General features: G+C 41.4%; 1 protein-coding gene across 1 annotated transcript in view; it reads right to left on the bottom strand.

Moving 5' to 3' along the window:
• Nucleotides 1-12,813, bottom strand: part of CTTNBP2 (cortactin binding protein 2) — a gene marked incomplete at both ends in the record, with an annotated part of 154,124 nt that overhangs the window by 53,808 nt on the left and 87,503 nt on the right. The window contains 2 exon segments of the mRNA XM_082662319.1: nt 7,238-7,489; nt 10,449-10,599. Of these exon segments, the coding sequence (XP_082518445.1) occupies nt 7,238-7,489; nt 10,449-10,599 (403 nt within the window).

The following is a 12,813-nucleotide window of genomic DNA, read 5'->3' as shown; positions in this document are numbered from 1 at the left end:
CATCCTCACAACTTTATGAAAGAGATACTAAGCACCTCTGTGCCAGGCGCTGTGTTAGAGCCCAGGGTTGTGACGACGAAGATGGTAACAGTTTCTGCTTCTCCAGCAGAAACGCAAAGCATAGTCAAGAGCCACGGGGAAAATGTGCCCAGAAGAGGGGGCTATTGAAGTGAGGAGAAAGTTCTACTAAGGGGAGGGGGAGGAGGTGGGAAAGGCAGAGCAAAGAATCTAAGCTCTCTCCTTGAAGGGTGGGCTTCGAGTGAAGAGAACACTTGCTGTGATGCTAGTTGCTTCTTCTGGAAATGGATTCTCAGGGGACCTAAACTGGGCAGGCTGTTCCAAGGGATGCAGAGCAAGAGGTCTAGATGAATGGGTCTAAATCAAAGTGCTGTTAACTATGATACAGATACATGTGCTAGAGCAGAGACTTTATTTTTTAATTTATTATTATTTTTGGTCACGCCGCACAGCTGAGGGATCTAAGTTCCCCGACCAGGGATCGAACCCGGGCCCTCAGCAGTGAAAGCGTGGAGCCCTAACCACTGGACCACCAGGGAATTCCCTAGAGCAGAGACTTCAGAAAGCAGTGGCTTAGGCTTCAACTTCTGCTTCCACTCACATCCCAATCACCAGAACTTAGGTAGGTGTCCATGGTCACCTGCTACGGAGGCTGGAGAACGCAGTCTTTATTTGGGTGGTCAAGAGCCCAGCTGAACTCTGAGAGGCCCGTTATTGTAGAAGAGGGTAGAAAAGATGTTGAGGGACAATGAACCACCTCTGCCAGGGCCCTTTAAGAGCTGCGAAGCAACGTACCAGTGCCAGGGAGAATAAGCTGAAACCCCAAGTCCAAAGAGCTAGAGATAAGATCCTAGTCAGGACAGGGAGCTGAGGGTCTGACACCGGGCAAAGGAAGTGGGAGGGAAAGCAGTCTGCAAATGCACAGGTAGGGTCTGGCACACGTGCTGGGAACAACTTGGGGTGTGGGTGTGCTCACTGTTTTGCAGGGCAGGGGAGATGGAGGCTATCACAATGGGAAATAACAGTATGAGGAAGCAGGCAGACTCAGGGGTGAGATGAAGACAGCTAGCGTCAGCTGTGAAGGGCTGAGTGCTAGGGAGCCTCAATGTCTTTCTGGAGGCATGAGGATATGTTCGGGTAGGAAACACCATGATCAGCTCAGTTCTGAAAACCAACTGGTACATTTGGAAGACATACAGAAAAAGAGAGTGACAGAAAGGAGACCAGTTAAGACAGAACTCTCATAAAATAGCCCATTCACTCACTGATTCAACAAACATTTAGTACTTGTGGGCCAGAGACTGCTGAGCACAATATATACAACGATGAAAAGTGATTTTTTGGAGGAGATGGAAAGGGAGGGAGGCATACAAATAATCACAGTAAAGAACAAGCTCCCTAAGTGAAGTGTGAAGAGGTGCTCTGGGGACCAATGAACTCCTGGAAGCCAAGACTTAAGCTGAGATGTTTTCCAGGCAGGGAGGGGTCAGGACAGAAGAGGCCATTTGAGGTAATGAGAAGAGCAGATGCAAAGGCAGGGAGAGAAGAGACAGCACAGGATGTCTACACAACAGCCAGCAGTGCAGGGTCAGAGCAGAGAGTGCATGAGGAAAGGAGACAAGTGTGCTTGTGGAGAGAGGCTGAGGCCAGATCTGGACGGGACTTGTCTGTCACGTAAACATCTGGCACTTATCCTTGAAGCGACTGAAAGGTCACTTCTCCTTGTAAAGACGAAAGGTAAGTTACATGACCAACTTCCTGTTGGGAAGGCCCCTCTCAAGACACTGTAAAGGAGCTGGAGAGACTGGAGATGAAGAGATCACAGCAGGGCCTACACAAGTCCAGACAGCCCATGACGAGGGCTCCCCAAGGAACATTTAAAAAAACAACCTTCCCTTTGTTTACATGTTCATTTATAAGGGAATAAAATCTAGAGTTTTATCAATCATTTGAATTCATTATCTTAGGAAGATGGAGCAATAAACACAAATGTCAGGTGATGTCAGTGGGTTGAGAGGAGGAACAAGAGATGCAGCCTAAACACAGGAGCCCAGGCATGCATCCTCATGGAGCTGTTTGGTGGAAGTAAACATGAATATGGTCATCACTAGGGGTACCATATAATTGGCTAAACTGGGACACTTTTAAGAGTAAAAAGGGACACTGTTAATGGTTACATTGGGATGATGGGCATAAACAAGGACTGTACTGGGCCAACTGGGTTATCAAGGAGATGCCCTGTAAAACCGTGGGTGTCCTGGATAAGACCTTCCTGAATGGACTCAGGACATGGTTAGGTGGGCTAGAGAGAAGATTCTGGAATCTCTATAGATTATATTCTGGAGACCAAAAAGATCATTCAAGAGGGAAAGTAGAGAGCAAAAGGAGGAAAAGGGTCAAAACCAGACCCATGAAAGGTGTTAGTGGAAAACACCAGAAAGTGTATGTCTTGGGTGAGGGGTGGAGCAAAACTCTGGTTGGCCAAGTTTATGTGAGAATCCTTTAGGATTCTGTGAGTCATTGCTGTTCAAATTAAGCAAGGATGCAATACTCTGCACTGAACACTCTGGAATGAGAGTTTTAAAAAATAGCTTTCCCTTTATCTACACACAGTCTGACCTTTTCGAAAATAATTTTATAAAAATTAAGGGAAAAAAATTATCACGCAGAATCAAAAGCACAGATTTCTATTTATCATCTAGTCCCAAAGACTTGGTCCAACATCACAGGTTATCCTGTCTTTGTCTTCTCCTAGCCAGGTACCCAACTCTGTGACAAGGAAGACATTTAGGGACTCCTATCATTTTTTTTTTCTCTTTGCAGCCATGACCTAGGGAGAGAAGATCTAAATCCTGGGGCTCCATGTGGGCCTCTGTGCTTAAGACACATACCACATCCAGACTATCCAGTCAGATGGATGCTGGAGGGTGGGAGGGAATGCCTGACACTCGCCTGGCTAAGAGGTAAAAATGCATCCATCAGTCCACAGTTCCTACACACTGTGAGGATGGCGTAAAGATGGCAACAAGAAGGCCACTGCCTGACCAGAGGACTGTGGGACTGCCTAGAGATGACCTCTAGGATGGTGGAAATAAATGTCTGGAAGACAGGTAAAAAGCCAGGTGTGAGATCTGGGTTTGGGAAGAGTTACTGTAGAAGCCACAGTTAAAGCTGAAAGACTGGATAAACTCTTAAAAATAGGACTAAGCAGGGGCTTCCCTGGTGGCGCAGTGGTTGAGAGTCCACCTGCCGATGCAGGGGACGGGGGTTCATGCCCCGGTCCGGGAGGATCCCACATGCCGCAGAGCGGCTGGGCCCGTGAGCCATGGCCGCTGAGCCTGCGCGTCCGGAGCCTGTGCTCCGCAACCGGAGAGGCCACAACAGTGAGAGGCCCGCGTACAGCAAAAAAAAAAAAAAATAGGACTAGGCAGCTAGGAAGGAGCATGGGAGTTGCTGAGGGTTAAAAAACGAAAGAGAAAAACCAGAAAAACAAAGAGAAAGCCTGGTCATCAAATTCAGAAGGGAAGCAAGGAAGGAGCAGTGTTCTAGAAGCTGAGGAGGAGTCTGCATTAGAGTCAACATGTTAAACAACCCAGAAAGGCTGAGCAAGAGCATGAGTGACAGGAAGCCACTGGCTTGGGCAATACGTAAGCTAGAATTATCATCTACTCAAAACACATAATCCGCCAAATAAAGAACCTGTTTGAACGAGAGCTTCAACAACTAGCCGCTCAAATCCAGACACTCTCCCTAACCTATTTCTGCGGCAGGAACTTGACATGTCAGAGTTCTCATGACAGAACACAGAGTTTCACTAAGAAACTCTTCTATCCACTCACCCTAAGTGATGAAAACAAGTTTATCCTCAGTGATGAGTTCAACTTCGGAGCAGTCACAGACCAGCTTTAGAGAGAGCTACTCTTGTTACCAAACACTAAATGGTGATTTGCATAAATTGCTTAAACATTGGGAAAAAGACCAAGAACCTAGTGGAAAAAGGACTGATTTGGGAATCTGGTCTTCTATGAATTGACCTTGGGGAATTAGTTACACTATTTCCCAAAACTTAATTTTTTCATCTGCAAGGCAAGGCAGCTGGACTAGATGAGCTATGTGTCTTCAAGCTCTGAAATCCCACTTTTTTTTTACATTGAAAAACACATGGAAACTGAAGTCATCTTCTTGGGTAACAAGGGTACTACTACCTTATGCGGATTGGACACATATATGCTATTGCAAAGAGAAAAAAAACATACACCTTTTAAGCTCTACTTGTGTTCAGTGTAGAATCTCTTCACCCACACAATGATTAACTCAGAACTGTCATTTACTTTTTCAGAAAACTGGTCTTAGCAACTTAGTTGTGAATGGATTACCTCTATGGAGTCAGCCAGTATATAAACACTGTATTAGGCAAAGGATGAAAAATATTTTGCAATACCCATGACTGACTAGGAAGGCAGGCCGCACAAGTAACGAAACCAGGCATTCTGGGATTCATTTCAAACTTCTATCTATTAATCCCTCCAGGGTTTAAATATCCTAACCATAAAATGAAGAGGTTAGCCTGGAAGATGACATATCTACTCCAGGGCAAAAAAAAAAATCTATTATTTTAATTTATTATTTTTCTTTGCAGTGTGTGGATGTGGTCAGTCACGTTCACTTTCTAAAACCTCTCTCTTCTTGTTCAAAATTTATCTTAAGCTTCTTAACATAAGAGAATACAGAGAGAGTCATATTACACGTGAGAAAGAAATCCTATTTCCCTTTACTCAACGATGACAGAGCATCCACGTTGCCAGGGGCCTGGGAAGCCATGAAGACGCCATCCTCGGCTCTAAAAACACCAGGACTTATGAGGAGTTCATAATGAAGGAGTTGAGTGGCAATGCAAGCCCCCCACCCTTGCAGGGTAACTCACCCTGGAGAGTGGGCTCCTCTCTCTGCCTAGCATCAGAGGGTCAGTGGCTGAACATTCTAGATCAGTGATGCTCAGGTTTTGTTTTTTGTTTTGCCTTTTTTTTTTTTCTTGCCTTCAGGTTGAGTGCATGAACAACCTACCGCTGTCAGTAACCTCTTGCATTATCCTCAGATTTTCTTGAAGGGGGAAGTAAGTTGAGAACTACCCCTTCCATGTACCTTTCCTCCATCAAATGAGATTCACTGTCTTAGATTAACTATGCATTTTCAAATTTAAGCCTTCATATTTTCCATCTTTGTCTTCCAAACACTTTTATGTCAAATGTCATTGCCTTCCATTCAAACCAATATATATATATCAAGTTCACAGAATTTCTGTAGGTTTTTTCTTTTAAGGATAAAATAGGAGTAAACTACTACTAGCAAGCAATACCTCCACGTTGAACTGAATCATGCCTTTTTCTCACTAAAAAAAAACCCCAAAGTCCAAAATGAACAGCTTCTGCTCTAGATCATAACAACAGGAAGTTACCCAACCAAGAGCTCCAAATGCACATTTCTAGCTATTTCCAGATATCTCCATCTGGTTGAACATATCCCAGAATTAAATTCAGCATGCTTAAATCCACATTCTATCTTTTTTTTTTTTTTTAATTTTATTTATTTATTTATTTTTGGCTGTGTTGGGTCTTCGTTTCTGTGCGTGGGCTTTCTCTAGTTGCGGCGAGCGGGGGCCACTCTTCCTCACAGTGCGCTGGCCTCTCACTGTCGCGGCCTCTCTTGTTGTGGAGCACAAGCTCCGGACACGCAGGCTCGCTCAGTAGTTGTGGCTCACAGGGCTAGTTGCTCTGCGGCATGTGGGATCTTCCCAGACCAGGGCTCGAACCCATGTCCCCTGCATTGGCAGGCAGATTCTCAACCACTGCGCCACCAGGGAAGCCCCACATTCTATCTTGATCACAATGACGCCTCTTCTTTTCTCTTTCTGAGAATGTCACTATGATCCTTCTATTTAGCTCGCTCATTTCCTGTATCTAATCTGTCTTCAATTCTTGGACATTTGTACTCCGTGATCTCTCTTAGTATTTCTACCACTCCCATCATCTTTCACCTAGTCTCTCCCCTGCCACCAATGTTTTCATAATCCCCAGTCTTCTAAATGTTATTGCTAAGTCAATCAATGTACACTACAGAGCTGATTCTTTTGCTCCTTTGTACAAACCCTTTCAATGGTTTTACTCTGACTAGTAAATAAAGCTCAAACTTCTTAAGACATCACTGAAGGCCGGTGCCATACTGTGGAACTTCTCACTACTCTTCATTAGCTCAGGTGGAGCTGTTACCCACCTCCCTACTTCTGGTCTGTTCCTACTGCTCCCTCCATCTGAACTACTCTCCTCTCCAGTGATGGGTGACAAATTTAACCCACCCTGCAAGACCAAAATCGTTTCCATCTCCTCCAGAATGAGCCATTCCTGAGCCTAATATTCCGCAACTCTGCTCTCTGAAATACGTGCACTCTCTCTTCCAAAAAAATAAAAATTTGCATTTTTGTACTGTTCCAACCACGTGTCTATTACCCTTGTTTTAAATTTTTTGAACTTCTCTTATCCTACACTTGTCTTGTATCTTGCACCCTTGCCACTGAACTAGGAGTTAACTAATCGCATAAATGATTCCTGCAAATGTTAGCTGACACAATGCCTTGCACTCAGGAGCTTCCTGATAGATTTTCATTGTTAAAGCAATATTATTGCTCAAGTGATTTAAATAGAAAAAGAAGCATGAATGGATGGCTTACTATTTCATGTTATTTCCTTAATAATCAGAATCTTTCTCTCTTCTAACTGATGAGTGAAATCTAGAATGCCCTCTTATGTACCATTAGACAGCACAGGTAGGGCTAGTGAGGGAGTTCAGAGTACAGGACATGTGTACTTGAATCCTGGCCCTCCCTCTAACTCATGGCATGGTCTTGGTACTGAATCAAACAACCCTGTGGACTCTATCAATATCCAACTTTTCCTCTAATTTGACATGAGATAAAATGTCTGGAATTACTCCCACATTTGTTAACAAACTCCAAACTGATTTTTGTGATTAAGTCACATATACGCTTGGCCGTAAATATCTGCTGGACAAAAAAATGTTGGTTTGTACTGGAAGCGGATCATTTCCTGCAATGGTACTGCTCAGTCCCCAATTATACAGGTGAAACACACTCAGTCAATAGCAGACAACTTCGCCACTCATCAAATTACAACTGTGTAATGAGGCCAGCTGCTACCAGACACACCTTAAAACCTTTTGAAGCAGCAATATGGGCAGCAGTCCAGCCTTTGCTGTTGGCGTGGTTGATGAGGTCTGCAGGAACAACAGGCTTGGATGTGCCCTCACGACTCTCTTCTCCTCCGTCCAAGTCAAAGACGCCCGACTCGGGCTCCTCGTGCAACGAGTTTCCACGAGCTGGGGCCCTATGGTACATGAGAAGCTTGAGGCTGTCCACATTACCAGTGTCCACAGCTGCATGAACTGGTGTCCAGCCATCCTGAAAATAAAACGACCGGGGGAAAGGGTTGATTACAACATCAATGTTGAGAACTGTGTTATTTAAAGTTCACCTCTACATGTTCTTGGGCATGGACCACTGAGCTGGGAAAATCAGGCTTCCGATCCTGAATATCATAGATGAGCTAAGTTCTCAGACCACTGTCAATTAGTGTATTTTCCATTGCTATGACTCGTGTTTGCTATTTGGTAAGAATTTCCTCTTAACAGTTGACCATCTGGAGTGAACAGGTACTGCCCAGGATGGTAACTAAGCATTATATATGGTAAAACAAAATCTCAATTTAATATTATGAAAGAGAATGAACTTTAGCATAAAGATTTTTTAAATTTATACGCAAATATAAAGTTACCAGTACTGTACTAAATGAATGCTGTTATAAGCCAGTTTTACCTACAGGGAAGAGTCCTAATTCTAGTTATCTTAAAATTTTATGCCACTGATTTCAGAAGGAAAGATTCTAGATAACAGGGAAAAGGCAGACATAAAGGAAAAACAAAGTCAAGTAACTTCATGAGATACCTATCAGCCTCTATGGAGCTCTCTGTGACTGCAGCTGGATATTGATAAATGCAAGCTTAGAAAATGCTCCAACTAAAACGCTTGGGCCCATTCTCTAGAACATATTCTACTTTGAAGCCTCAACTGTCCACTTAGCTGGTTGCTAAAGCAGACTCACAACTCTTTCCTAGCACAGTGGTTCTCCAAGTGTGGTCCCCTGACCAGCAAGCAACATAAGCACCACCTGTGAACTTGTTAGAAATGTAAATTGTTGAGCCTCATCCCAGACCTACTGAATCAAAAATCTCAAGGTTGGGGCCCTGCAATCCGTTTTAACAGCCATGTGGGCAACTCTGCTGCACTAAAGTTTGACAAACACTATTCTAGGGGAAATCCTGATCCCCTCTGTAGTCTCTCATTTTTATATAAAGATAGGTCTGCCTTCTACTCAGGTATCCACCTTCATTAGATTTTTAAGACTTTCATAAAAGAATTGAGAATTATTTCGGTGATACGTATTTTGGCTTCATTTTATTTTCCCTTTGGCCTATTTTTTTCATTTCATTAAAAAAATAACAGGGAGAAGAACAGACAATAAATGGTAACCATCTACATTTAGACTGAGTCATCTGATCACTTGCTAAAGCTCTCACTGAATGATGTGGCTTTTTCTCTAGTTCTGTACTTCATATCAAGGGAATCGACTTGGCTAACAGCAGACCATGGCTGGGCAGTAGCTGGAGTACCATATAGTCCTCCGGTGTACCCCAGGCAGATAAAGTGTTTCATGGCTTGTTCTTTGTTGGGCTGTAGATACCTTTACATGGGTATCAGCCTTAATTAGGCAACAGAGTGTAAGTGTTCCTGACCTTCCTTAATTTATATTACAAAGGCCATGCAGTTACTTCTGAAAAATTTAAAATCTTTCATTCTCCTTTGATTTCTTATTAAAAATCATGAGAAATAATTATTCCCTTAAGATCCTTTATCAATTCTGCTATTTATCTCTGTACTTTGGAGCCTCTGTACTTCTAACGATTTCATTCAGCTTATCAACAACTAGCTTGAGGGCATGGATTTCTGTGTTCTCTAACTTATAGGATGTGACTTTTTATGTTGAACTACTTATTTTTCATTCAGATAATGATGTAAAATTCATTCCTTTTTCATATGTAAGGCAGAATTTTATAATGAATGTGTAATAACACAGATTTCTTAAATAAAATATATAAAACAACATGAATCTGGACTATTTTCTCAGATTTTAAAAAAATAAATAGGAAATATATTAAAGAAAAAAAGCCCTTGCAATAGGACTCAATGGAAAATGTCTATACCTAGCTTATATCTCTGGTTATACCATTAATTGTTTGTTTTCTTCTGATAAATTAAGAAAATCCAAAATCTAAGAGTGACCTTAAAGTAGGTAATGCACCTTTTTATCCTAGAAAATGTTAAGGGTGTTTCCTATGAAATGGATGCACAGTATAGTCAATTCTCTATTAACAGAAGAGATCCAAGGTTCAGATAACCTTTGGAGATTAAGATGTCTACACTTGTCTTTCCTCAGGAATATCCTGGAGGGTAGTGATTATTACACTTTTCACATTCTGGGAAGCTGAAAAAAAATAAATAAATTCCTGATCCTAGTGAAGAGTGGGCTCCGTTAAACCCACCAGTCCTTAGATGGGCCCCCACTGGAGAAATGCATGCCAGTGTACGAAGGCTTATTTCTGGGTCCTTAAATCTATCATGATAGGTTGATGAAGACCAGTTTGGGAAGCTGAATTGAGAAGTTTGTTTCAAATGCATTTCTGTGTGGCTGAGCCAGAAGTATTATCCAAGGACTCTTCTGTGGATCAGACTCCAAATTTCTTCAGTTTCCAAGTCCCTGACTTCACCTGTGCACCCTGTACAGGAGGTACCAGAACTGTGTGGGATGGAGTCAACAGCTACCTCAGCCTGTTAGGCTTCATAGTGGGTTTCCATACACAGTGCTTCAAGTTCTGACTCAAATTAGACAATGACCTTGAACTCTGTGAGGTGTTGCATAATCTTAGCAACAATAAACGTCAGTCCTGGGAAGAACAGTGAGCACCAAATAACCTTCCTCTAAGTACTGGCAATGGGCACTGTCTTGCCACAAACTCCCTCCTGTTTACACATACTACAAATGAGCACTACTGTGGATAGTGACGACGATCTCGATGACAGCTGACCTTTGTCCATTGCTTACAATTCCCAGGCACTACACCAACTACCTTTAAAAAGAAAGGCTAATGAACAAGCTTCTAATAATGAGATGCTCAAACAAATAAGACAATGTCCTTACCCAATATCCTCAAAGCAAAACAAAACAAAGCAACTGTATTTCGAGCTGTAGAGTTTGGAGACGTATTGTAAATGATAGGACAAAACCCAACATACAGGTACTCACTCTGGTTTTTACACTTCGGTCAGTTCCAGCTTCCAACAAGAGTTTAATACATTCTTTATTTCCATTTTTACAGGCCAGGTATAGAGGTGTCTGTCCTCCATCAGCAGCATGATTAATATTAGCATCATATGCAATTAATAATTCTACACACCTAAATGCAAGATTATGATTAATTACATACAAACTGGGTTTGATTTCTGAAGTACCACCTGACCAAGATATTAAATAGAGAAAATAATGCTAGAGCAATTCTGCATCTTTATTTACATGAATTATTAAATATATGTATCAATTATTCCTGGTCTTATTACATAGATACTGTTTTTAACAAGCCTGGGAAGATGTATTTTAACTACTCCCATGAAAATTTAAAATAGCAGCTTTGATCAAGTGTGAATACGTGGTTTATGACAGTTCTCTGCAACCAAACTGTGAAAGTAGTCCTTGGAATATGTTTAACTGTGCTTGACATATATATTATTTGTGGTTCAAAATAGTTTGAACCTTGAAAAAAGTCAGGCTGCTGAGTCATTCTGAGATTTCCACTTGAGAAAATAATTAAAAATAGCACAGACAGCAGGGCACCATTTGCCTCCACTATAAAAGGCAGTACGGAGACAGAAAAGGGCCATCTTGGGGAGAAAAGACAGCAGAGGCTGTCCTGTCTCCTGAAGTGGGGCTAGTTTATGAGGAAAAAGACACAGCTAAGCAGAAACACATTGCCCTGAGAATCAAGAAGGAAAGCAATGAGGTAAATTCAAGACTTCACGGCACTTAGGAACTAACTTCAGTTTGCAAAATTAGATGAGAATAAACTTAAAAAAGAGTGATAAATCATCAAATTAAGAAGGAACTCACATCTTTGTTTCTTTGCTCAGATGCATGTTTTTTTCTTGGCTTCCCTTGGCAACATTTGGTTTGTTTATGCATATTTTTAAAATAAGTTACATACTAATGTGTATCTAATACACATTTAAATTAATCAAGCCCCTGCATTTCACCAGGGTTCTCCCTTTTTGCAAAACCATCCATGCCTCTGTTCCCATGACTGTTATACTATCCAAGCAAGTGGCCCTACAGATTGCCTGCTGGCAGTAAAGGTAAAAGTGTAGCCCAGGAGAAGAATCTCTCTTGGAGGACTTAGGATACATGCAAAAAGTAGCAGCAAAATCAGTAGCTCTGATCCTCAACAATAAACTCAGGGTGATGAGACAAGTTAGACACACAGAAAAAAAAAAAATACTGTACTTTATGGATGCATTTTGAATTTTTTAAAATTTACCTTTAGGACTAGTAACATTAGTGTAAAATGTAAAACCCGTACTTCAAGAATCCTGAGAATTGTTAAAGGAAACATTTCTATCGGGATGGTAAAATAAAAAAGTTGAACACAGCTTTCACTCTCCAGAGCCTGCCACTTCATCACAGGCAAATAAAGCAATTCAGCTATATTCTATTATTAAAATATTACTTGATTTTAGAAAGTTATATCTATAGTCAACTGACTTATTAAGCTACTGAAGAAATCACTGCTAAACTTACATGTATTTTACTTAATAGGCTCTTTTTGGTTTTGTGTTGTAATTTCTTTCAGTATGTAAGCTCTGCTTCAATTTTTTTTTAACGATAAAACAAAGTGAATAATTGGGATTTAATACTGAATAAACTGCCAGTAGGAAGCTATAAGAGTATTACAATTAATATAATTCTATGTTTTACGTTTAATGCCATCACACATAAAAAAGGTTTTTAGGTTGCGGTGGTGGAAAATAGTGAACAGCAAAGTGTTTAACAATCTGTTATATAACCACATACACAGTCGGCTGACCTTATCTGCAGGTTTCACATCTGCGGATTCAACCAACCCCGGATGGAAAATACTTAGAAAAAATCCTAGGAAGTTCCAAACAGCAAAACTTGAATTTACCACATGCTCGCAGCTATTTACATAGCATTTACATTGTATTACGTATTATAAGTAACCTAAAGATGGTTTAAAGTATCCGGGAGGACATGCGTGGGTTATATGCAAATACGGCACCATTTTATATAACGGACTTAGAGCATGCTCGATTTTGGTATCTGTAGGAGGTCCTGGAACCAATCCCCCATAGACAGGAGGGATGACTTTATGTTGATATGCTAAAAATAATCTTCTTCGGAAGCAAGTTCATTCACATGAGGTTTGGAAACAGCATATTCCTCTTCTTCATTTCCCTCATATACAAACATCTATTATTAAGAAGAGCAAATTTAGGAAACTTTCACAAGCCTCTTAGATAGCCTCATCCACCAGAGGGCAGAGAGCAGAAGCAAGAAGAACTACAGTCCTGCAGCCTGTGGAACAAAAACCACATTCACAGAA

This window comes from Grampus griseus (assembly GCF_964374135.1).
Source record: "Grampus griseus genome assembly, chromosome: 9".
Lineage (NCBI taxonomy): Eukaryota > Metazoa > Chordata > Mammalia > Artiodactyla > Delphinidae > Grampus > Grampus griseus.
This window is presented reverse-complemented; position numbering and strand designations above follow the sequence as displayed.